Source organism: Siniperca chuatsi, linkage group LG14 (genome assembly GCF_020085105.1).
Source record: "Siniperca chuatsi isolate FFG_IHB_CAS linkage group LG14, ASM2008510v1, whole genome shotgun sequence".
NCBI lineage: Eukaryota > Metazoa > Chordata > Actinopteri > Centrarchiformes > Sinipercidae > Siniperca > Siniperca chuatsi.
The window spans coordinates 11,715,172-11,742,149 of record NC_058055.1 but is presented as its reverse complement, the minus strand read 5'-3'; the positions used below and the strand labels follow the sequence as shown (position 1 = coordinate 11,742,149).

The 26,978-nt window shown below is 39.9% G+C and overlaps 1 protein-coding gene across 2 annotated transcripts; it reads right to left on the bottom strand.

Moving 5' to 3' along the window:
- On the bottom strand, window positions 1–26,978 carry LOC122888324 (neuronal migration protein doublecortin-like). Of its 2 annotated transcripts, none has more exons than XM_044222649.1 (7): window positions 26,766–26,978; window positions 23,640–24,065; window positions 20,438–20,778; window positions 9,357–9,459; window positions 6,031–6,126; window positions 3,115–3,212; window positions 1–3,028 (listed from the first exon to the last, which is right to left on the bottom strand). In XM_044222649.1, the coding sequence occupies exons 2-7, from the start codon at window positions 24,001–24,003 to the stop codon at window positions 2,972–2,974; spliced, it is 1,059 nt and encodes a 352-aa protein (XP_044078584.1). In that variant the 5' UTR covers window positions 24,004–24,065; window positions 26,766–26,978; the 3' UTR covers window positions 1–2,971. The 2 variants fall into 2 exon arrangements, with proteins under 2 accessions (XP_044078584.1, XP_044078583.1); XM_044222648.1 differs by lacking the exon at window positions 26,766–26,978 and adding an exon at window positions 26,491–26,659.

Genomic DNA, 26,978 nt, shown 5'->3' with positions numbered 1-26,978 from the left:
TGAAATACAACTGTTTTAATTGCAAAAGGATACTGGTTAATACACTGAATGAAGCACTGAAACAAGCCACTGTGACATTGCAAAATACCACTAAAAAGGACATTGTAGATTCCCAAGAAAAAAAAAAAAGTCATTCATTCGATCAGAAAGGCATACATATGAAAGAGAACAGGAAGGGAGGAAGGGAGCGTATTTACACCACGATAAAGTGTCCTGTAACTCTACAAAACAAAGTGTGTTGGGAGGCCTTCTCATTCACAACGTTTAAAAATGTTTTACAAACAGCAAGCCTTCGATGTCCCATTTCATTTTTTTTTTTATCAAAAGACAGTAATCTAAAAAAAGGCACCACTATAGGTGATGAATTCACACCATCCATCTTACATGGTGGCGGGCCAGTTAACACAAGACAACCAACATTTTCTGTTAATGTTTTATATGCTGTAGCTCTTCAGTAAGCTGTAGAAAAATCAAGGAAACAAGAACATTATTAGCATGTAAGGTTATAGAACCAATAGTTTCAGAAAAATGACAACAAATGGGGTTTTGTACAAAATGGTAGGTAAAGTGAGGTGCCCCTGCTGTTGGATTAGCTGATATTATTAGCTGTTGTGCTGGCTTGACAGCACTCCCTGCAGGAGAAAGGTGTAGTTCACAGCACCAGATAGTTTGGTGATGGTTTGTCTTAAACATTAAGTGGCTGATGAAAACAGCTATTCAAAGCTTATCCAAAAAGGCGGACACCGGATCACTCCAAGACATACAACTGTCAGACTGTCACATCATCACAATGAAATAACTGCATGGACACTTCAGTTTTAGTTTATTTTTAGTTAATTTATTTTTACGCTACTGGGTATAAAAAAAGGCCATTCCTCCAGAAAAAAAAAAAAAAAGATTTTTAACTATTCTTTAATCCGAATGCATAGATGTTAATCTAAAAGGATGCTACTGTACATGTGCAGCATTTTCTTTTCAATATATTGAGAAATAAATTGTGGTCACGCTCTGTAATGCTGGCAAGTAGACAGTAAAGTGTCCGTTGCTGTGATGAACAAGTAGCTCCCTGCTTTGTGCTTCACTGTCGCCAATTTAGTGATTCTCAGGCTTGATTCCCTGCAGAAATCTGAGAAGTCTTTTCAGTAGATTAGTAAGACAAACAATACAAGTCGTGACAATAGAAAAAGAAATATGGCCATAGAAAGTTGCACACAGAGGCTTGAAAAAAGTACTAGTGTTTAGAGCTCATGTGAGCAATACTAGAAAAAAAAAATCCTAAACAAGTACCCTTGATATAAATTAATAAACTTTATAAAAATTTAAAACCCACACATAGATTTAGACAAACATTACGTTTTCATCTCCCCTGTATCTGAGAACTATGCTGAGCCATGCAAAATAGGAGAAATCCCACTACTGTTTAGTGCCCTGATAAAACTAATTGCCTCAGATGAGCATGATTTCATCTTGACGTTATTTTAATGCGTTAAAAGTAACATGCATAAATCTCCAGGTGTGCTTCCTCTAGAATATTAAAATAATTTTACAACTGATAAAGTTACATATTTTCCCCTTTCTATAATTCTTGGTCTAAAATCATACTTTGGCTTTGAGACCTTTATTTATTTATTTATCTTTGAATTTCACACATTGTAAGATAAAACATCACCACAACGGTGATGTAGTGATGAACTGGCTTAATAGGGAATTATTTAGGCTTGCTCAATAAAAACTGTAAACTGAATATGTATTGGCTTTTTTTTTTGTTTTTTTTGTTTCTAATATTTTTTCCTTTAGTTGTTTTTATGCACCGTTAGGTCCTTCAAAATCAGCTGTTTTTACATGCCCAAAGTTTTATAATCGATCATCAATATCATGCACTGCAGTTTGTGAAAATCTAAAACACAGAGGGTATATACCATGTATAGCCTACTGTCTATGTAGAGGGACAAAATAGAGGAAACACCAACATAAAGACTTCCCTGAGGGCTATGTGGGATGCTTTTTCTTACATGGTTATTTCCTTGTCCCTGATTAGACAAGATGAATGCCAATTATTGCCAACATAAGGATTTTGAGGCCTCCATGGTTATGGTGGTTTAAAAGTGTCATTTTATAGACTGTTTTATAATCTCTCATATTTATATTCACTTGGGAACATGGATTCTCATTGAGGAGGCGTTAGCTTCGGACCAATAATCCTTTTCATTCAGGATCTGCATCCCACATATGTTCACCCTCTGTGGTGGGACTTCATTTGGGTTCTTCTTTTACTTTGACCATACCCTGTATCATGTTGAGCAAATGTTAGACAGACATTTTAGTGACGTTATGGAAGCACAGCAATGGACACTGGGCAGAGATGTTAAGATGGATAGCTATACGCAGTATTTACAGCAGGTTAGAAGGACTTTATCTGGCTTAGCAGATTTCCTCTGGCAAGGAACCATTACCTTTCACACCTTTAACCGTAGTAGGGCAGAAGGACAGGAGGACATTGAGGAACTTCACGAATACAAGTGATACAAAAGTTGAGTCAGCTCTGACTAACACCCTAAAAATATCCATTTGCTGCTTGGAATTCTGTGACTGAAATATTGAAGTCAGAGTGCATCCTTTAACAAAATGTTTGAGACCAAAGTGAAATTTTTACACTGTGACATCTGCTCGTCAGTGAACTGTGTGCCCTTTTGAGAAACAGAGGCTAACCTCTACATAGAAACATACGTCTGAACATTAGTGAGCTGATTGTTACAACGTGGTCGAAACTGAATATATAAAAAAAGGTTTGTGTTTGCGTTATTCTCAAGCAGCAAATGGTGTCATAGCCCTGGTGGCTAAGGCCTTCAAAAGAGACAAAGAGTGTTTCTCCTCAGTAACAGGTGGCACTGTGAGTGAAAGTGGAAAGCAGCCTAGGTATAAAAACTTCTGTGTTTCAGGCCAAAAAGGATGCAGGCTGCAGGAGGAGAGTCTACATCGATTCGCCAAGAGAATCATCATCATCCAGAGATAAGGGCAGGTAGAGATCCTGCAAACACAGAGGAGCAAAGTCACATGTGTAAACAGTTACAGTTAGGAGCAAAAAATGATAAAGACTGAGAGAGGTCCGGGTACCTTCTGCTTGTTGTTGAGGCCTGGACTGTTGGGGCTGGAGGTGGGGGAATGCTTGGAAATCGGGGTGGAGAGCTGGCTGCTGGAGCCCGTCCCATTGGCTGAGAGAACCCACAGAGCAGTGGAGAGAGGAGAGGGAAAGAGGGAGAGATCAGGGAGGAGGAGGAGGAGGAGGAGGAGGAGGAGAGAAACACGAGAAAAAGAGGTAAACAGTAGTGTGGATTAGAAAGTTTGCAAGAGAGACCTGAATCTCTTTCCTTGGCTCTGGAGAAAAGTCATTCCTGAACTGTGGCCTCATTTGGCTACAGTGCAGAGGGTTTAGGTGGCTGACAAGCTCTCTGTTTGTTAGATGACATTTTATTCACTCACTCTGCATCCTGCCACGTTGCTAGGATTCAATCTGTGTGGAACATTGTGTTTATGTCTAAGAGCGGTGTGATGTGATGTAGTTGTGTGTTAAGTGGTTTAAAAGAGTTTTTTGTCTATAAGAGATGAAAAGAATTCTGAAGACTATGAGCCAGATGGCCAGTGTAAATTTGAGCCAATGAGTGTTGAAAACACAACGCTGATAAAGCTTCATTGTTAACCAACTTAATGCCACTGGCTTCATTTAACAAATGTTAATGTCCTGTTATCTTGGAATTTTAAAATCAGTATATCTAAACATGAGCAGCTCTCCCACATATACTGAACAGAGTGCAGCTGTTTTATTTAAAGACCAAACATTCAGCTGTGGCAGAGTAACCTTTTCTCTATATACAGCAAAGTTGCCCACACTGCCCAGGAGATTTATTCATCCTCTGTAGAAAACTCATTCCAGTGTGGTGATGTTTAACTGGAGATCGCTGTGTTTCATTGTGGGCTTCCGTCCCAGGACCATGCCAAACACACTTTCAGTGCATTCAACTCATTAAACCCAATGCACCCTTATACAAGTTGGGGGGTTTTTAGATGCCAGAGGCTGAAAAAAGTACTGGTAAGCAGGCTAAAACAAATGTCTAATTTACAGAGCAGCTAGACTTTTATTATAAACATGCTGGAGAGCATGAGTATGTGTTCAATCTATTGTTGAGCTGTTGGCCAATAAGAGACCTCCATACCAGCTGTTAACCAATCAGAGGCAGGACAAGCATTCATAGACAGAGGGCAACATTTATAGTTTTTCATGTTTGATTATAATTTCAATAATATAAAGTACACAGATACTCTGGCAGATCCCTGAATCTGTCCAGCATGAGAAGTAAAATATACATGCTAAAAAGAAAAGAAATCCTCTTCTTTTGGTACTAAACATTCTGGTCAGCAAAACTCATCAGCATTATAGTAATCCCAGTTAACATAGGCAAATCACATACTTTTCCTCTACTATGACCCCATTATCACCCTGCTGACCTCTAAGGTATTACAGAGGTGGTTAATGCTCAAACAGTTTACTGTCTCCCCAGCATGTTGGCGAACCATCTGCTGTCTTAAAAGGCCAGATACACCACACCCCCCCATCACTAATCAATAAAATATTTTAAGACTGAAGGACTGAGGGAACCCGCATCGTGTAAAGTGGCGTGAAACATGAACTGTGGACTACCTGCTGCTAGCACACTGCCTGACACTGCCAACTCAGAGCATCAACTCTCTGCATTTATCCCGCAGGGGATTTAACAACTCACCTGCTCTGTCTTTCCACTGTTGGAGAGACACTGACACTTGCTCATACTTTAACAGGCTTTAAAAAGTCATAGCAAAACCTCTATGTGGGTGTGCAATCATGGTATATACCAGTGGGAGAATTTATACAGTTTTACAAAATATATAATCTAACACTTAAATAATTTGAATCGGTTATCTGAAACATGAGAAGAAAAAAAAACAAACCAGCCATATTTTTCCACTGCCATCATCCCCCCCAGTGTTTATAGTTTACGTAAAAGCTGTCAAAGGAAACTGCTTTTTTTGTTGTTATACCTGCAGCCGATCAGATTTCATGGCACCAACTGTTCAGCCAACTAACGGTGCAGCTATAACTCAAATAGCATTGTAACAAAGAGGTATAGCACTGTTTTCCAGTGTTAAAAGCTGTTATTAACATTAAAGATTCAAGCTATTATGTTTTATTGCCTCCTGGATATTATTAAATGTTAAAATGCCTGATTGTCAAACAAACAGCTGAAAGCTGTTTACACTGTCTTTGTTTACTTACATGTTTTATTCATGGGTTTAAAAAAAAAAAATCTGCATTTGCGACATTAAGCTAAATCTCACCAGATTTAATATAACAAACAAAGACAGATTTTTTCTGTCCCCAATCTTAAGTATTAGAGGGTTTTTATGAGGTGTTTTAGTGAGATTAAGGAGCTGATGTAATTTGGACCCCCCCAGTAAAAACTGTCTCCAGCTCTCAAAGCACAACCAGACAACACAGAGAGGAACCAGGATTTTAACTCCTTCTCTGCCTTTGTCAAATTCCAGACACCAAAACGCAGATTATAGTTGAACAAAATGAAAATAAAATAATTATCTTATTAGCATTTCTGAAATGTGCTTGTTGGAAGCAAGCTTGACATGTATATATGTATTTTTAACCATCTTCTATCATACACTATTGATTCTACAGGAGAAATGCATCTTTATGCTCGCCATTCCCTTCAGATCAAGGTCAAAAGGTCAAGGCCAGCTACAGACCAGCACCACTAGATCTGGTTGGGGTTTAGAGTCTTACAACACAACCCCAGGAGCTGATCACTATATCACTCTGCTGTCATAATTCATGTTGTATTTGAGTTAATTTCCAGCAACAGAAATGGCCTAGTTTTATTTTCCACCAGCTCTCTTTGTTTTGATTCATAGAACAAGGTGAGGTCAGTTTCTGCTGTACTTTAAACAGGAAGCGTTACAATGTAGAGGAGATAATAATGGGCTCACTCGATTCAGCAGGAGACTTGCTGCGCCTGATCGGACCAGGACTCTTTGCTGAACCACGTTGAGGAGCTTTATTGGGTCCCTTCATCACCCTACATTCTGTGGAAAGAAGAACAAAGAAAGTTAGAAATTATCACATTTTCCCCCCAAATCAAATGAGTGAACTGTGTGTGTTTGTTTGGTAGAGCAGCTCTGTGTAGAATATGAATTCAAAGTATATTAATTTCTTTGATTTGACTTCACCTGCAGCCCTTTTTCCTTTGTTGTGTTGTTTTTGTATCTATTTACCTACGTTTGCAAACCAAATACTAAATGGCTTTAACTTCCTAATGGTATTGTGTTGCTTCCCGTTTGCCCTAGTATTTTGGATTCTAACAACATACAATGCATGGCAACACACCCAGTTTAGTGTGGGCCCACAGCACAAGCATGATAAGGAGACAGAAATAAGCAGGAACTAGAAGGGCACCCAGAGCGCAGACCTCGGCCAAGGATATATGGTTGTGCCTAAAAATCACATCCCTGATTGCTTATTTCTTACATACCTGCTGCAATTGTTTCTACAGTGATGTTTGAGGCTACTGATGGTTATCTACTATTATTTTTTGTTGTATGTGTTCAACGGGTTCGCGCATGCTCGACGAATTCAGTTCATTTTGCCATAGACACCGGTGACACCTCTGGCAATGTTAACGAAAGTGAAAAATTATTTGTGTGCCCCATGATTCGGATCCGCTCCAAATTTGGGTTCTTCCTTGGCCCATGCTACACCCTTCCACCAAGTATCATGAAAATCAGGCCAGTCGTTTTTTCGTAATCCTGCTGACAGACAAACGGCACTGAGAACATAATCTCTTTGGTGGAAGTAATAATCAAGTAGAAAATACAACAAGGATGAGGAAACCATGTCTCTTCACAAATGTCACAATGTCAAATTCACACCAGAAGCATGCAGGCTTTTAAAATGGTTGCTGCACCTTGGTTTTTTGTAAACATCAGTGTTTAGTTTGACTGCCATCTTTATATACCTGGGTTTACTGGCTATTATTCAAGAAAGTGATATCTGTTGCTTGTAAATTCATGTAAATGTATAGCAGTGAGTGCTTATTCAAATCATATAGAAATGTATACAGCATATTCTGGGTCACTGTATTAAATCAGGGTAGACAGACTCCAGACATTGCTACTCCTCTCTCTGCATCTTCCCCTCTGTTTGTACCGTCAGGCTCTCTCTTTCCTCCCCTCCCTCCTCTCTTCCACTTTTGATGCTAATTATACTATCTGTCCTCCCTCCGTCTCCCGGGATCGCACCATGCCTGTCTTTTCTCTCTTAACCTTCACACACTGCTGGATACAGACGTACATTCATGTGCTATTGTTTGCAAGGTGTGCCACCATGCCTTTGACAATGCCTCAGACTGGCAGCTTGTCTAGTCTACTCAGTGGTTTCGAAATAGCCTTAAGTCTATCTGCACAGATTCCCTCTCAGCTTCAACTGATGTTGTCGCTGCATAAACAGAGCTGCAGGTACGCATGTACTCCTCTCTGTCTGCATGTCCATCTGCATAGTTTTGTATTTAACATAAGAAGTATAAATAATAACCACAAGGGATTTAAATCTATTTTGGTAAGTCTGCCAAACCACGCTTAATAGCAATAACTGTGCGAGTAGAACAAATGAGAGAAATACATTTAAAGTTCTTCTCCAGCCCAGACAAAAGTATAGAGGGAACATTTCTTTGCATGTGTCTCTCTGATTTTTGCTTATATAGAATCTTAACTCCTTGAAAACACATCAGAAGGTAACTATTATCAGTCATCTTTGTAAGGAGAGTTGCCTTACAAAACGTCAGGATTTGACCATAAATCATCCAGAGCAATATGTGTGTTGTCGTAATGTAATGCCCATGTGATGTATCACAGACAGGCCTCGCTCTTCCTCTACTGAGGCCAACTCAGTGATGTCTGGATGCTCGAGACTCTCAGCCATTTTACTTAGTATTGCCCCGAGGTGAGACTGAATGAAACAAACAATTTAGCTCTGGTTCCATGGGGGGAATGTGCTGAAAGGAAAGGACTCAGATCATTATTAATGAACTCCATCCTACCAAGATTTCAGAAGGAACCGAGGGGAGGAAAAGGGATGAAGGGAACATAATGACAAATCAGCCCTGTATCAGTGCTAAGTTAAGTTTAAAAAAAGACATTTATAAGATTCTGAATGTTTCGAGGAGGGGACATTAGTTGGAAGTGGGTTGTTAAAAATAGGGTTTTCAGGTCTGTGGGGAGCAGAGACACTCAGAGAGGATTGGTTTTACATTTTCTCTCCTCAACTACTCAGCCGTATCAGCACCAACAGATCAGCTGGCCTAAACCTGTCACCGGACAGATTAATGGCTCTTCTTCTTCTCTACCTTTTCCTATCCTTGCTGCTGGCTGCAGATAACCGACTTCCCTCTTTGACTCTGCCTCTCTTTCTTGGACTTGCTCTCACATAATTTTTCTCCTCAATATATAGCTCTCACTCTATGTGGACATTTTATTTATTAATTTTTTTATTTATTTATACACACATACACACACTACATGATACATTTTAGGTGCTCAAGTGTAATGTTGGAAACCAGGGTCAGTATATCAGAAAGTTACGTTAAATTGAATGTTAAGGATTTTGCTAAATTGCTCAAGTTTGCTTCTTTAATTATTTTTCTAAATATCTAAATCATTAGGTTCATCTCACAATATTATGTTTACTAAACTGATGGGATGGAATTTCACAGTAAGGAAGTCTCTGCAATACAGGAAAACTAACCCTCTGTGACTGCACTAATTTAAATCTCATGCCACATACAAACATAACATCAATATATACATTACACTTACTGTACGGTTTGCACTTTCAGTGACTCAGTAAAAGCATGAGCCAAATTCCTAAAATTCAAAGTGCAAAACAAATTCCACTGGATGCCTTCCACCAACTGCTGTCATATATACAATTTAATAGACTTATTTAAATCAAAATGTAGACAAACGATGCAAAAGCCCTGTCAAATGTGTCTTAATGTATATATGGAAACACTTGTCTGTGTCATTTGCTGTTATACGTTTCATTAATCTTTTCACAACTACAATGTCTTTAATTCAGTATTGCTGCATGATTATTATAAACTCATACTGTATGTTTACCATGGTTGTACAATAATATTGCACAAAGCTGATTAACTGTTCTCCATCATGTCTGACAAAATATGCTGTATACACGTACTGACCTATATATACCTACTTATTGTATACTATGATGTAAAATATAGACTAATGCTGTCACTCACCGTTATCATCCAGAGAGAAGTCGTCCTGGGCATAGCGGAATTTCTCGGGTCCACAGGCAATGAAGACATCGTCATCACCAAAGAAATCTTGAAGACAGGTAACCTGTGAAGCAAGAAGCCAGAAGACTTGAGACTGTTCATAATCTGGAATCATTGTATCAACTGGTATCATAATATGACTAAGAGACAGCCACACTAGCGGCTCTGTGAGGCTGCACAGCAGTGCTTTGAGCTAAATGCTAACATCAGCATGCTAACACTCTCACTATGCTAATATGTTGATGCTAAGCAAGCAGAATGTTTACCATATTCTTAGCAGGTTAGCATGCTAACATTTGCAAATTAGCAATAAAGACAAAGCACAATCCATTGAATAGTTGTTGAGATATTTCAGTGTGGACCAAAGTGGTGGACCGACCAACCGACATCCTGAGAGCCACGGCCATAGCATGGCTGGTTTTAAAAGCTAATCAATGCCTTTATTGCACGTACTGAGAGTGTTACAGAACCCAAGACTATGCAATTGCCAAGGGAGGATTATCTGTTCATATTCATCTGATTATATTCGTGCTGTTATTATTCATAATCTAATGAAGTGCATTTGAAATGCTGATTCAGGACTAATTAAAAAATGTCATCCATACAGGCATTTGCAGCATGATGAAGCGTTGCGAATAGCTGTGCAGAGGAAGCAACATGGATGATGTAGTCACAGATCTGATGACAAGATATGAAAATGTAAAATGCTGATTACATTTAATTAAAAAAATAATAATAAAAAAGGATAAACTCTGTAAACAGTAAAGCGTTAGTGTAAGTAAAAGTAAGGTCTTCCTTGTCTGCCAGCCAAAGTATTTAGTCAGCTTTAGGTAATAGAAGGCCACCTTTGTGTTTTACTTGTCATGTTAACATGCCTTTAGCTACAGTAGGTGCATGTAACTAAACACACACACACACACAAAAGGCACAAAAAAGCCCAAACAGAGAGTATAATGTTACACCTTTGCTGTAATGTTTAAATGATTCAACTTCCTTCCCCAGGGTGTTTTTATGCTATAGCAGCTGTTGACACATTATGGCCTGAGTGGACAGATGTCTTTGGGCCACACCTTCTCCTCTGCTCCCCATTATACAGACCCTGTTACCAGCTCAGGCACGCCTATTAAAGCCATTCAAACTAAAAGCTGTGCTTCCCCTTGGTTGCTTTTTTGTTCCTGGTGCAGATGAGATTTGCTACAAAGCATCTCAGCTCATTAACAGTTTGCCTTTCAACACCATTTGAAATTTGTTCTTTCTCACTTGAATTATTGGATCAAGATATATGAACTACAGACGACTCACTGTCTTTATTCACAAGGCTAATTTTCTAAAAACATGAGACTCCCACTGACTCAAGAGTCTCTGCTGGGCTCTCTGAGAGGTCCATTGCCTGAAAGATTACCCTGTGTTGGGATGTTTGCCAAGATAGCCAAGATGCATCATGGTTTCCTTTGTGATACATATCCAAACTATGAGCTGCAGATAATTTGGGAACACCCCACCCAGGCAGCTGCCATGTTGATTCTCTGTCCTGCTAGACAAGCTAAAAGTGTGTGGTGGTGACTTGCTGGCGAGGCATCCAACAGCTGTACCCTGTCTGTGTCCCACAAGATACCCTGGATACAGGCCTGGCAGATCCCTGCTAAAAGGTACAGAGATGGTACTTTGACTCTCCGAATCAAAATCTAATTGGTTTTTCAGCTAGGGCTAATTTACAAGCAGCAAATCTGGGTTTTCATTATCAAGAGATTAGATACATGTTACTTTCATTAGGTTAAACTGTTGTGTGCAACAAGGGGACCTGACAGTTAATCATAAGATGGAAGCATTAGAAAGCACTCTTCCCCCCCCCAAGGCCAGCGGGTGGAGGAGAGGGGATGGAAATGGGCTGGAATGGGGCAGGAGGGTAGAGGCTAGTCCATGTTTTAATAGCTTTAAGAACAGAGACGATTAAAAGGATAAAGTGTTTATCCACCAGACTTCTACCTTAATCTCTCTTAACAGAATCTCCATTTGAAATGAAGAGTCTGTCCTCTCTGTAGGTTTGTGACAGGCAGCACTAGTCAATCGATCCACTCACCAACCTAGGAGGATTCAATATAACTACCTCAAAACAAAAGATGTTGCGTGCGTTTAAACATTAAAAATAATTGATAATCTGGATTTTTGCAAAAGGACCTTAGTTCATTCTTGGCTTTCAACCCCATACTTATTCTGTCTCTCTCACATTACTGTGACTGAAACAAAAGCAAAATGACACTGTAGGTTAGGTGTCTCTGGCTCCCTAGCTTCCACAGCAAAAAAAATATTCCTATCTGGCCAAGAGCTTCGCCAGCTACTTAGCATTGCTCTCAAAGATTGTTGCTAGATAAATCCAAAAAAGAAAAACATATATAATTTTGTACTGCAATGTCTCAAAAGACGGGTTACAGAGTGCAAAAATAGCATGCTCGGAGACAACAGGTTAAACCATGTTTCAGAAAGCCCAAATCCTCCTTAAAAATCCATAGCAAAAACATTGAATCCTTCTAAGGATTCCTACTAATCCTATTCTTTACAGGAATCACTTAAGATCCACATTATCTGTACAGTTACAGTGTAGATCTTTGACCAGTCCTCTTTGCATCATTAAGCCCACAAATAATTAATGTACAAGGTGCATCAAATGTCCCGCACTCCAATAATCACTTAAACCTGGCCAGCATGTACACTATTTTCTGATTAAGTCACTTGTTTTTCCTCTCACATACATGGGTTAATAGTTACTGTAAACCTCAGTGAATATTGGCCTGTCTGTCTACAGTTGATAAAAATGTTGTGGAAGGCCGCTCGGATTTGCATGCAATCAAATCAAATGTAAAATGTCAGAGTCCCTTTGAAACATGGCTGCAGTGACAAAAGGGCAGGCCAGCTTGGGGAACATTTGGATGTAGGTTAAGAAGCACCCTGTCTCAATTTGAAAAGGTCACTCAACTGCGTCAACCAGACCCACCTGGCAACAGAATCGAGGAGAAGGACAATATGCAAGGACATGATGCCATTCAACTTAAAGACGATCAAAAGTCATATTGCATATTTACATATTGCAGAGATACAATGCACAGATCAGAGTCAGCGTGTGTATACCCATTTGTGTGTTTATTGGAGGAAGGACGGGTGAGGTTTTCTTAAAAACTGGCTCCTTCCAGACTCCAGGTGCCCACCACCCTCTGTCCCACCCAGCCCATCCCTAATCTCTGCCCCACCAGCTGTCAGGACCACATGACCCCCGAAAACCACCACCACCAGCAGCTACGCAGGGATCCACCAACTACAACAACTGAATTATTAAGAGTTCCTTTAGGCCGACTCTGCCCAATCATCCACAGGCCGCAGATGTCCATTAGGTCATGGTGGTCAAGTAGTACATATAGAAATTGACTGCTCTGTAATTCTGAAATTCCTGGGGAGAAGAGAGTGGGCCACAAGTTAGTGCAGTTTCTATAGTTTCTCTCTGTGGTGCTTAATGAAAAGTTTGTTCATTTTAGTATTTGTTTTACAAAACAGAAAATTTCTGGGAATTACCTCTGATGTGAGATGTGATGTTTCACCTTTTATAGGATTCATTCATCAAAATGCAAGGTAACAAGCTATTTGAGACACCAGAGATATTTACCACAACATACAGTATCACCTCTATGAAAGTTAATAAAATGAATGCACCATATGATACCAATCTTCTTCAGTATCATAAACATATACATTGTAAATAACAGCAAAACAGAGAGGTAATATTTCACTGTAAATGGGAAAACTCTTACTGGGACAACATGTTTAGTACCACAATCATGACCACAGTTTGACAAATAACACAGTCATTATAATCTGGGATGAGCAGTGCCTCAAAGTTTTCTGTCTAATATATATGATATGATATATATTCTTGTGAAGGCAATCATTTCAGGTGTAACTCAAAAAACAGTTTGAAACAACCAAACCAACCTAGTAAAAACAAAATTAATTCAAAATCTCAGGTCAATAATGGTCAAACAGCAGTTCCTTGCCACAGCTTTTGTGTGAAGCAGCAGGAAACATCTCCAAACAAAGCTTACGCATCCATTGTCTTCTACAAGCAGCTGCTTGTCTTGACTTCAGCTCATCCCTTCAGCAGCACAGTCAGAGCAATAAGGAATGAATGACTGAGGATTCTCCGGGTCCAGTATCTGTCTCATCTGACTCCGCACAGCCATATCAACTGATCTCTGTGCAGAAGTAAAGCTATTCAATGTTGCATTATACTGTTTTGACTTTGCCGTTAATGAGTCAGTCAAATGGTCACTAATCTGCTGTGCTCTAAAAGATACCAGAGGAGTAATCTCAGAGTTTGAGGGTTTCCTTATGCCACCATACAAATAAACAAGTCTTGAAATTAAGACATTGGCTTTGCAAGGGTGCACACTGCTGCATTTTCTTTATTGTTTCTTTATGTTAGCAGAGGCTATGACTCTGGGGATGGCATAAGGTTGAGGGGAAAGTATTTAACTAAAGATTAAGGGCAAAAAAAAAAAAAGAAATCTCAGTGAAAAAAAATAATTTTCATTCAATGTTTTACTGTGTGGTCTCAGGATTACTGAGCTATGTGAGAGAGAAGTGAAGTATAAAAAAAGATAAAGGCTTAAAAAGAGCCAGTAAGACCTTGCTTTGCAACCCATGGGGAAACTCCCACACCATTTCCTTCACTGTAGGCACACAGACCTGATCAATATCAGTGCTTCTGCACTGAGTGGAATATTCCTCCAAAGTACACACAACGTCTCCATTTTGTCCATTTCAACTGAGGGTTTCACAGACAATACAAAGTATAAAAAAAAATCATAGCTTAAAAATCATGTCAGATTGTCTGCTTTTGTAGCAACAGCTCAGCTGATGGACAGAATTACAGGACATAAGTCAAATCCAGTAGATAAAAATATACAGAAAGCCAATATTTCAGCATCAGCAATCGCTTTGTAGTTATTTGTCCCACTCTAACGATGATGGTTATTGCCAGTTGCCTTTCTGATCCGTCTGTGACCTTGGTGCACTGGCAGTGTCTGTGTGCTACTGTAGGTGCTCCGGATGCATTTGGAGCACAGATGAGCCAGTTAGGCAGCGATATCTGCACAGTCATGGGGAGCAGCTGGTGCCTGATGTTTTAACCCCACCCCTCCCTAACCCTGAGGAAGCAGGCTTTCCATTTGGCTGACTGATGTGGCCTTAGCATTATTAAATTCTGCTTCCTCCTCTTCCCCCCCAGGTCATGCTCACTTGTTGATGTGGTGCTCGTGCAGGAACTGGGTGGCTGTGAGGGGATTCAGGCACAGAGGATGCATGCAGGCTTCCATGTTTGCTTGAGATGCTTCATCATGGGGACAACGCCCCTCTGTCAGCCCGATTGTCTGCCTTAGTTTAACACTGTGTATGTGTGTGTGTGGGGGGGTGCGTGTGTGAGTGAGTGAAATGTGGCGAGCTGTGATGAAGGGTGACGAACAGAGAGCAAGCAGGTAAGACCCAATGTAAAGAGCACACTCAGCGTATTACAGCCATTGTCACAAACTGAATCCATCACGGCGGAGCTTATTGCCATGACAACTGCTTCTGCAGCATGGCAAAGAGCAGGCAGACTGCAAGAGCACTGATAACCAAGGAAAAGCAGGCTTTTCTTCCCTATTACTGGATGTATTTTAGTCCTTAAGAAGCCCTGAACCCATGCCTGTATCCATATCCGATTCAGCGAATAATTGCTTGCCATGAATTATTAACTTTTAAAGCAAATTGGAATCTTTTGTTCTCTGACAATAACTGTGTGACCTTGTTCCTGAAGCATCCATTTATTTTCTTCTGTGGCTCTTTGTTGACAAATCAATTTTTAAAAAAAGGACGTCAGAATAATGGGTACTCAAATCCATCAGAGCCCTCTGCAATGCTGCAGACTCGGACAAATCGAAGAGCAACACAATGTACATTCAACATATTTCACAAATTACATTTGGCATCTATTAGACGAAAACCTTCCCAAAGTGCAATTCAGATAAACAAGCAGTGGATCTTGAATGCAAATCAGAACTATTCTCCTATGCAGACACCTCTATCAAAAAGAAATGAATACAAAATGGCTGCCAGCAATTAAATAAACTCTCTCTGATTTAATGTAGCCTTTATAAGCAGTGAGGGCAAATGAAGAAATGTGCTTTTTTTTTCTTTAGGGGAATAATTATTACTCATCAGCAAAACTAAAATGATCCTAATTTGCTCTAAGAATGGAAAATTACTGCTGAATCCACTGGCCCCACCCTTCCCGATTGAATGCACCAGCATTTGAGGGGAAAATGGGGGTGATTTTGTTCACAATACTGACAAAGAGAGGAGGGCAGGCTGTCTTTAGAGTCTACATAGCACTAACAAAAAAAAAGGCATAAAAAGGTGAATCAGGTTGTTTTTATAGCATTTTTGAAAGGCCAACTTTTCACTCTTGATTTTCCTATCACAAACTGATCCTTTAAAACTGTATATGCAACACTATAGTCCATCATGTTTCCAATTCACACCCGATTTTGGAATATATACAGGTAAAAAAAAAAAAAAAAAACATGACGTGTGATTTTTAAACCAAAGGCTTGCATTGATAGTAAACTCTCACACCCACTACAGGATGTGGTATCTGACAGACCAGTCCACACCAGCTGGGCTCTCTTTGTGCCTGGGATGTGGTCTCCTAGCAACCGGTCCCAGCAGCTATCGCAATGGAATGGGAAGAGGAGGATCGGCGCAGAGTCAGGGAGGGGCGGGCACTGCATCAATATTGCTTCTACCATATCACCTCCACCACAGAGCAGCTGCAGTGTGCCTCTGCACACAAAGACACCGCAATAATGTGTGCAGCATTCTCAAATTTCTGTACATTGCAATGAAACTTGGAGTCCCTGGCATGAGTCAATGATCACTGGACATCATGAGATAATTAATCTATATCTACAGTGATAACAATAGAATCAATATGCTCAGATTGGGATAGCTACCATATGGTGGCTATTACAATCATTTTGTCAGTCATCATTAAAAATGCATGGCAAAAACATTCTTAGCAAGACAGGGGCAAGAAGAGGAACCAAACCTAACCACAGGCCAACCACAAAAGATAAAAACGCTAAAATATGATTACAATATCCAAACATATTGGCAAGTGTTTCTGTAGGAAAACCAGTATAAGGCCTGGGGCAGCCAGACTGCACCCCTGGGAGAGAGCATTAAAATCAAATTCCCCCATCTATCATTTCAGCACACCTCCCCTCCTCCAATCCACTTGTGATTCGGGCCTTATTAATACAGAGGAAAAAACTGAAGAAGTACAACACCTAAAAGGTGCTCAGCAGGGCACGATCCCCAGTCCATCTATAATGAATAATACAGGAAAAAAAGGTCCCCACAGGAGAATTAGCGAACATTTAACCATATCAAAGAGAGGACTGAGGAGCAGATGTCCATATTCATATCCACACATACTTTCACGCTTGCTCCACATCCCCCCTGTTAATTAACTGTGATTCACAATAGTCTGGAAAGCACAGTTATTTGATCTATGCAGTCAAATACAGGTGTGACAGGTGTGAGTTTTAAAATTATCAGGAGAAAAGATAGATCAGCAGTAGTTTATCTGCAAGATACATTTTATCATGGTTGTTGAATGTTTTTGTAATCAAAAGGTCACCTACTGCACAGAAAATATTTGACCAAATCTTGACACTGCACCCCATCCATATCCAAACTTTTTTGTTGGACCACAGCGCTCACTCGCATTTTATTTATTACTTAATGGAATAAAGTAGCACACATGTCGGTGGTCCATCTCAGACCTTTCCACAGCCTTCCAGGTGGGTGACCCTGCATGGTGGCTGCGGTTGTCCCTCAACACTGCTTCAATAAAGCATGAACATAAATAAAACATTATGTCCTTTGCTAGTGTGTTGAGAAAACAATAGTTTTCCCCAGGGAGTGACTTTTAGGCAAAGTTAACGAATGTTGTGTGCCTCATATTAATCAGTTGATTAGCTTTCGCCATTCTTGTGCTTTTTTTCAGCTGAATTTATAGCTGTGTTCCAAATCCATTCTACTTATTAGTTCTATTCAGTATGTATTCTGCTAATCTCCATGGTAGGGGTGGGCGGTATACACCGTCACCGGTGACAAAACTTACTTACTATTTTCCTTGCTAATGCTGACTCTGATGTGCAAATGAAGATGTGGAAGGTAACATTACAAGCAGAGCACGCCAATTTCTCAGTTGTTGGCTGAAAAAAAACAACACAATAGTCTTCATCTACTCCCACCATCCGAGGAAATTAAGACCCAGTGTATTAACCTTTTTTGATGGAAATGTCCCCACAACTACTGGGAAACTCTCATATGTGTGCGCTAAATTAACCACTTTACTTTGGACTGCTAGGAGGGCCAGTACAAAGCAGGATCCGCTTCAAAACTGAAGCTCAAGGATTGACCGATACCAACTTTACTCGGAAGCTATAAGTTGCCATTTCTATGTTGCTTCACTGTTTATTTTGCAGGATAGCCTCTTGAACTTAGCATTAGCATGGTGTGGGGCTAATGTGGCTAGCGTCTACTCCCACAGGCTGGGACGATGTTTTACTAATGTTGTAATATTTAGGGACAGTCAAGAGAAATTGTGTGAATGTTACGCCTCATTTGAGGCCAATTAAATAACCAGAGTAGGATGTGGGAAACGGTTTTCTCACGTTGCTTTTTGTGGAACTTCATACTGCAACGCTAGCTCAGCTTCTTTGTTGTTACACAAAAGGCCCCTCTGCTCTCGCCGGTGTTCTGTCCCAACTGGTTTTCAAACTAACTGGTTCTCTTGGTTATACAATCATATTCGCTGCAGTAGATATGAAATGTGACTTGAAAATCAGCACTAATGTGTTTGCAAATGTGTAACGAATCTGGTGACAGGCAGACCACAAGTGCTGCTGTGTATGTGTATGTGTATGTTTCTGCTGTATGTAAATGTACTTGATAGATATGCCCCATAAGTACAGTAGTACTATTGTACTTATACAATATACTTTCAGTTTTCTGCCAAATAAATGCTGTTGAAATGCCTCATCCTAACCCTTGTCTAACTCTGAGAATGAATCACATTATATTTATTAATTAACCTACAATATGGGGCAGACTACTCCTACCAAAACACATGTAGGCCTATACCTCATTTTCATTCCTATTTGGAGCCAATAAACACATAACATTTTAGTCATTTTTCTTTAATATATGCTCCCTTACATTGCCAATAGAGTGAAAAGAGGTAGAATTATGTTTTGAGTGAAGAATCCCTTATATTTTTGTAATACGATGATATAATATGTCACCATAAAAAAAACACTGACATAAATTTTAGGTCATATCGTCCACCCCTACTTCATGGTACACTTTAATTTCCACAATATTTCCAGTGAAATAAAGAATGTTTGTCTGATATGCATCTTTCCCAGCTTAAATGTTAGCAATTGCCAATGTGTTAAGGTAAATATGCAATGTTTGCTGGTAATGAAATCAAGACCTTAATCTAGAGGGGTTTTTTTTAATTCAGGGGATGCTGTATTACCTTTAATCTCGTACTTTTGTGTATATAAAATACAGGTCTGATTTTACTGCCCACAGCCAGCCAGTGGAAACTAAACGTTTTTTCTGCAGGGTCTTCTGGTAGGGGATTCCAGTGCCCTGAATTCTGTTCGGCTACAACAGCCGAACGATCCCTTTACTGAAGCCAGCCAACAGTCAAGGTTACTAAAGACATTTTGCCCTGTATTTTCTGGGTTCTGTTACATGACACAAGAAATGTCTGCATTCAGATGTGCCAGTGTCTTTAGTAGACTCTCTAGGACTGTCAGATGACAGAAGGCTGATTATTTTCTTCCAAAAATGTTTTAACCCCAAGCTAACAAAAAAAGAGCTTTATTCTACTTGACACATCATGTCCAACTTGAATCCTCTGTGCATGGGATTTTTCATATTCCAAATATTTGTGTGCTCAAGAGAAGTAACATTAAGGATTCTGAGCTGTACTGAGCTCAGTTACTTGCAAATATTGCAAGTAACTGCCAGAATAGAGTACGTTTACAAGCTTCAGCGTCCTTGTTGGCATTAGTTCTGTTCACATGTTAACGTAAAAGGTTTTTCCTCGATCCATATTCTGACCGTTTTACTAAAAATACCAGTGTGCACCATCCCAAATAGAGTAACAATGGGGACAAAATTATCAAACAACAATACAGGGCTTGGCTCTTTGTATACTACCAAAATGGGTGGTAGACAGAACTTCCCAGGACTTTTTAGCTTTTCAACTCAGAAATACCAATGGCTTAAAAACTAACTCCACAACAAAGGCTGGTGGACAGGATACTAATGACCTGAACCACAAGACAGGATAATATGTTGCCTCAGACTGAAAGTCAGAATAAAGGCTGTAGACAATGAAGTTCATTGTGTACACAGGTTGTTCTCATGGATGTTCGAGGTTCTCATGGTCCTGCCTTGTCATTGTTGACTGAGGGTAGGAGCAGACAATAACATTTTGTCCTCTACCTACTGTGTCCATTTTAAAAGTAAATGACATCGAATCAAAACCACTGAAGAAGCCAAGTGATAGTTTTGTTTTTTTGCATTTCAAGCAAATAATTTAGTTTCCTGCCTTCCTTTGATCATGATATCTGCCTAGGTGTGGGTGGATGTATGAATGACAAACTGTCAGTCCTGACCACAAATTTTCCTATTGTGTAGCTTTGCTTACATACTGTACTGTGCCACCTTTATACCAGTTGAACAGAGGGCCCTATCCAATAAACAAATTAAGACAGAAAAAGCTAGGTACATTTGGATTTTAGAAGGTTAGAGTTTTTCATATGCATATCATGACCCAATAAACAATGCTAGTTTGCAGCAGCACATGTGATCCAATGTCTTTACCTGAGAGCTAGATGTAAGCCAGGTAATGGCTAAAAGGCGAGACATACCTGCTTGCCATCAAGTGTGTAGATCCTCTTGACCACGCCACTTTCAAGTTTAATGGCCTCTGTAATGTCAGTGAGCACCTGCTCGAAGGAGTGTGCCGTTTTCTTATTGAGCAGGACACGCACAGCCTTGCGTGGCTTCACACCACTGCGCATCACCGTCACTAGCTTGGGTCGAACAAAGTCCTTGGTCTCTCTGGGCTCGCTGGCAGCCTTGGCAGCTAAGGACTGCATGTTCTTCTGGCTCGCAGAGGCCTTTACATTCACGGACCAGTTGGGGTTGACATTCTTTGTGTAGTCAACCTTCTTGTAGGAGTTCTCTGATGCACAAACATAGCTTTCCCCTATGACAGCAAAAGAAAAAGAAAAAATTGGGTTAGTGCCTTGTAACACAGCTATCAACTGACACCTGAGAGTCCCAGACGCGTCCACTCAAACATTTGAACCTGCAGTAACTCAAATTATGAGATATCAAGACCAGTGGGGGTAACTCTCTTCACATCTTGGATTTCATCAAACATTGATCTAATGTCACAACTAAAAATCATTTTAATTTGTTGAAGAAAATAGCACATACTGTAGATGGTGTATGGTGTTTTGTTTGTGGAGGTTTTGAGAATAAAAACTGTTCACAGCCAGACTTTGACTAACCAGATTGTTTCTGGAGAGACATGTTGCTATTGACTTTTTCCAAATGTCATTTTTGATCTTTGGATCACCACAAAAAATAAAAAATGCCATTCATCCCCATCGTATTAAGGGAACAGCAGGAGTCTGAGGATTGGATATACACCAAAACTACAGTATCTGGATGGTTAGATACAAATGGGATGAATGGGAAACGTGTGTTGTTTGTGTGATTTTGAAAAATATTGATGGTAATCTACAAAATCCTTTTAAGGAAGGAAAAAGCGAAAAGAGTTTCATGTAAATGTTTATTACACTATTTTAGTATTATTCTATAGCTTGCAATTACATGTCTTTGTCTGGTGTTGTAGAAGAAAAAAAGAAAAAGGTTCTCCAGTGAGATCAAAGCACAGATCAGTCCAACAATACCTGCTTTACAGCACACACTGACAGTAATAGCAATTCAGTAGAGACAATCTTCACTTATTAAAGATTCATTGTGTTTTGAGTTTAAAGCATGTATCCTTCCAGATGAAGCCTGTTGTAAGACTGTCCTTGCTGGACATTAAAAGGAGGACTTCAGTCATATAGGGACTAAGCATTCTTTTATTTTCCAAAAGAAAAAAAAGTCAGGGACCTAAAATATTCGACAGCCTCATCGCACATATATTTTTCCTAAAATGGCCCATCCTTCTTCCAATTCTCTAAATAATCTTCAATTTTCATTTTCATTATCGACCTCCAGTCTTTACAGCAGATTGTGCTGTTCTTGCTCAGACAGGGAGAGGAGTTAAAGACAAAATGCAGCACGGGGAGAGAGATGGAGAGACAGAGACAAAAGGGGATTCCAGAAGGCAACAATTAGGCCAAATGTGGAGAAATTATGGCAAAGACAAAAAGGCACAAAACAGGATTACACAGTGCAGAGGAGATTGAGCAATTAATTATATCCCACAAGAGGAAGCACAATGAAATGCCCCCACCACCCACAGTGCTTACTGTGCTGCCCCTTCTTTACTGCACTCACCACACACACATGCAGAACAGCACACAGAGGAGCGCACACACACCTATCTTCCCTAAGAAACTCCCAAGAGATGATCATCTCATTTTGAACAAATTAAGCTTTAGTTTAGCTTACAGCTTTACCCCAAGTTCACCCTGTCCACCTCATCCTACTTCTTTAGAAGAATCTCATAAAGTAATGTTTGTCAGCAAGTGGACCAGGACTTAAAGTTGGGTCATTTGACTGGGTCTTGAAATTATTCTTGATTGTTGAAAAGGATTTGCCAGGGTAAGACAAGTATTCAACAAATATTGTTGTCTTCAAAAAAAACAACTTCAGCATCACTTTTACTTTTGTAATCTTACTGTATCTTCATAACATCCCCATCTACTGCTTGAATAAAAGCTTTATGTTGCTGCATCTAGGCAAATGTTTCGCTGAAATATGACTTTCCTCAGGCAGACAAATGCATGGATCATCATTTCGTTCATTTACCAAAAAGGATTCCAAACCATCTTTGGTGAGTTTTACAACATGAGTCTGTAAGCACATAAATCTACAACAGACACTAACAGCCATGATGGCAGCTGCTCATGAAACTGTCTATCATTTAAACTTCTCTATCAGACAGAAGCACAAACTGATCAGTAATGGTATGAAATATGTCGTTATGTAAAATACCTTGATTTCTAAATCAGAAAAATCCTTTCACTATCTAAAATTTCACTAAAATACAAAAAGGTGCAGTTTTAACTGGTATTTCACCAACCGTTACTATTGATGCTGATGGAGACATTTTACAGTAAAAACTCACTCCCAAATCGTGACTGGAGGTTTCTTTAAAGAATTAGACGTTAAGGTCGTATGTTAATGAACCATTTATCCCATGCTGAGCTGTTGAGAGCTGACTTTACAGCTCAGTATTAAGAGTCTAACGCTAAACACCCAAAACTGAGACCACCGAGTCCCATTAAGAACCGCTTTCAGCTTTATAAGCAGGTTCAAGAAATCTTTGAAAACAGACCCATGAAATACAATTTTACATGAGTAACAGGTTGTGTTGTTGTTTCGCGAATGTGGCCGTTTAATTCAAACAAGGCACGATTTATGTATTTAAAAAATTCTCACATTTGTTTTGTCTTTGAGAGAAAATACTGCTTTGCATTAAAGTCACAAAATAAACAGTTTCATTTTTAAACAACTTAATAGCCTAACAAAATGTACAACGTGCAAACAATTGGAAGAAGTGGACCATGTCACATGTCCAAAGCAACCCTTCAGATTAGAAGTCGATACATCATATGAAGAGATTACAGGAGTCTAGACCGAAAAGATAAGACTTCTAATCTCAGAACTGGAAGTGTTATGCTTCTAAATCTTCTCAGCACAGAAACCGACTTGAAACTGCAGATCATCTTTTACACGGTGGCCTGTAATGTCTCAATTTGATCTCACTACAGCAGCTCTACTGGGGAAGAAAAACTGACAATCCAAATGATCCCTTATCTCAGGAAGGAGATGCATTAAATGACATATAGTAAGTGCTTGTTGCGTCCTACTAAATATGCTTACCTTCCTCTAGCTCATCCAAGGTTGAGATCTTACGTGAGCCATCAATAGTGAAGATGAAGCGGACACCCTGTGGCAAATTGATGTGGTCAGAGAGCGAGCGTGTGAGGTCAGCCAGGAGTGAGTCAAAGGTGCGAAATCGGTCGTTGGCCACAGCGTACACGATGCCCTTGAAGTAGCGGTCTCCGTTGCGGTAGAAGCGCACCTTTTTGGCTTTCTTCTCATTGGTGAGGGCCTGCAGAGTGCGCGTACGGTAGAAGCTGCAGTGGGCACTATGGGTAGGGCTGGGAAGTCCATTCATGCGCCCGCCCCGCGGGGTACGGGATGCCTTGTCACGCTCGTCAAAATGTCCAAAGTCTAGCTCCATGATGGCTGAAAGTTGTGATGGTTGTGACAGATGTGTGGTGGTGGTGACCAGCTCCGGAGACTCTAGGAACAGAAGGAAAACTATTTATATAACGTAAAAACAAAATACAGCAATAATATTAATCAGTCGTCACCATCAAAAAAAAAAAATAAAATCACTTGTGCCCTCTTTCCCCATCCCAGATGACTTCACTATAACAAAAGGTGAGCTAAACTCTACACTCCATTTTTTGCAGAAGTAGACAAAATCTGAATTTGGTATTAACACCTTTACTGTTATTAATCACTATGAGTGTAGTACAAACACAGAGACATGCATTTTCATTTAATTTCATTTTAAAAGCAAAAGATACATCTAATGTCTGTGATCTGGACATTAGGAACTGTATTCTACAAATCTGCAATGATGGTAATGGTTTCATCTGCATACAGGTGGACAATGAATGAAACCACTAATCATTTTGAGTGAGACTGAAGGTCTGGTTTTGATAGTCTTGCCTCAAACAGTGACACATCCTGACCACTTCAAAGAACATTATGTATATGTGGGTTCATGATTTAGCTTTTGAAAGCTGTACAATCAAGAAAAAAAAAAAAGATCCAGATCACCTTCAGTACAGGGTTTGAGTCCTTGAACTACTATTGTGCTGAATAGTTTGGTGCTTCAATCCTTTAGTTATTCAAATAGCTTGAAATTCTACAGTAAAAATGCATCTTTACAAATGATCCAAATGTCAAACTAGATAAATCCCACATAAAAGAGGAAGTTGTCTGTGCCCAGTTTAAAGCCCTGCTCCATCTCATTTTCAATATATTGTTCTTCTCAAAGAGTTAACAACACATACACTATGTCTTTTAAGATGTTTAAGTCACTTTTTCCTCCTTGATGACGTTTAGGACCCGACACCACTGTTCGGCATCTTCTGTCATTGAAATAATGTCAGTTTTGCACCATTTTGTATCAAATCTCAACCAAACCCTCAATGTGAAATGTGTAATATTTCATTATCATTTATCAACTTTGAGTGGTACTGTATCGTAAGTTTTTTTTCCACATGTATGAGTTTTGTCTGACGTATGCAACAGCAGAACACTTTTCCATTGCTTTGAATAGAACAGAAATGATTGGTGGATAAATCAGTTAATTAGTTGATAGACAGAAGATTAATCGCCAGCTATTTTGATAATCAATGAATGGTTTCAGTCATTTTGCCAGAAAAAATGTCAACTGTTCTCTAGTTCCAGCTTCTCCAATGTGAGGATTTGTTGCTTTTCTCTGTTTTATATCAATGTAAACGTGAATATTTTTAGGTTTTGGACTGTTGGTCAAACAAAACAAGACATTAGAAAATGTCACCTTGGACTCTTGGTAAATTATAATGAACACTTATTTTCTGATATTCTATCGACTAATCGAGAAAAATAATCGCCAGATATTAGTTAGTTGCTCATCACACTATTAATATATTGTGATATTGATCTGAAACATATCACGACGTTCTACTTCTAATGAACATTTAACAAAGTCAAAAATATCTCCTCACAAACCTCTAGTGCTTCTTTCCACCTTTCCATGCACATAAACCAATGAGTGCAACAATGTCTAATAATGCTCATTGCTTACAGAATCTTTAATTGGTAATCCTTCAGTGTCCTCTATGGTTTAATGCCCTACATGGTGCATATAAGTATACAGTACTGTAAAGAGGACCACATTGACAAATGGAGGCCATTAAAATAAAATAGAAGAAAACTGCCGCCACCCATCCATGTGGCGGGGCCCTCCAATCCCCTGCTAACCCCTGGCTGTGCTGCTGACTGGGGTTTTATGACTGATAGGGGTGGGACTTCTGTGGAATGGGTGCTCCTCAGCTGACAAAGGCCAGGTTTCAAGCCCATCTGCTGCATTAATGGGCAGAGCTAACAGTGACCCTTCCCCAGTGGAGCATCAACTAGGACAGTCCATTGTCTCAAACAGGGTGCCTGCCTTCAGAGTGACATCACCCTCACTGCTGCTCCTTGTTGGAGGAGCAGCCGGCTTATTCTCCAGCATGAGTCCAGAAAGTACATCTTCTCAATGTACCAATAATGGCGCACTGATTTTTCTCTCAGTGTTAAACTACATGACATATAGCTTTACATGAGTCTCTCTCTTTATGGGTCAGACTTTTATCAATAGCCGAATAAAAATCACCACCACAGCAAACCGCATTCATTCTCCCAAATTAAAGCCTGTTCTGAGCATTAAGCAGCACTGCAGTAACATTGTGCGGTATAATTGATATTTTTGGCTGGTTCCGTGTTCCTGCCTGAGCCACCCACACAACACCACGGTGACTACACACTCCTGACAAACCAACACCACATTATGACTCTCCAGTCATCTTCGCCAAAACTGATCTACAGACAGTATCTATCTAGAAACAGCCATGTCACGCAGAGCTAGTTCTAAATCACAGTCACAAAAGGAAGAGAAAAAGTTTCATACTTCTCATGCATGATGGATGAGCGTAACCACATGGCAGAGAGCAGATGCATAAAATGCAAGTTTTTCTTTGGGAAAAAAGGGGGGTTGGGTGTGCGCACACCTACTCACAATCCACCTGCTCAAACGCACATCTGAAAACCTAAAATAATTTCCTCCACACAGAAATACCTACAATGTCATCTAATATTGTCCAATCCAAATCAAAACCACCCTAATTTCATTTTATCCTGTAATCAGTAAAGTCTGTGGATAATCCCACCCGTTAGCGGACTCACCTGCGTCGCTGATTGCGGAGTGAAGGGAGAGTGTGCGTGGGGGAGTGTGTGTGTGAATGTGAGAGTCGATGCTGCAGGATAGCGGCACGCCGTCTCTCCCTTCGCCTTTGTCTGCTTCAGTCTGAGAGCCGAGCCGCTGCCTGCCTCGCTGGAGGAGCCACTGGGTCCTAAAGCCAACGAGCCCTGGACCCGCCCACTGTGGAAATACTGAAG

Excerpts from the sequence above, each read along its gene's own strand:
- LOC122888324 (XM_044222648.1), bottom strand. Across the intron at positions 6,127-9,356 it reads CTTCTCTCTGGATGATAACG|AATGTAGGGTGATGAAGGGA; the intron begins GTGAGTGACAGC and ends TTCTTTCCACAG. Across the intron at positions 3,029-3,114 it reads GCCTCAACAACAAGCAGAAG|GATCTCTACCTGCCCTTATC; the intron begins GTACCCGGACCT and ends CTGTGTTTGCAG.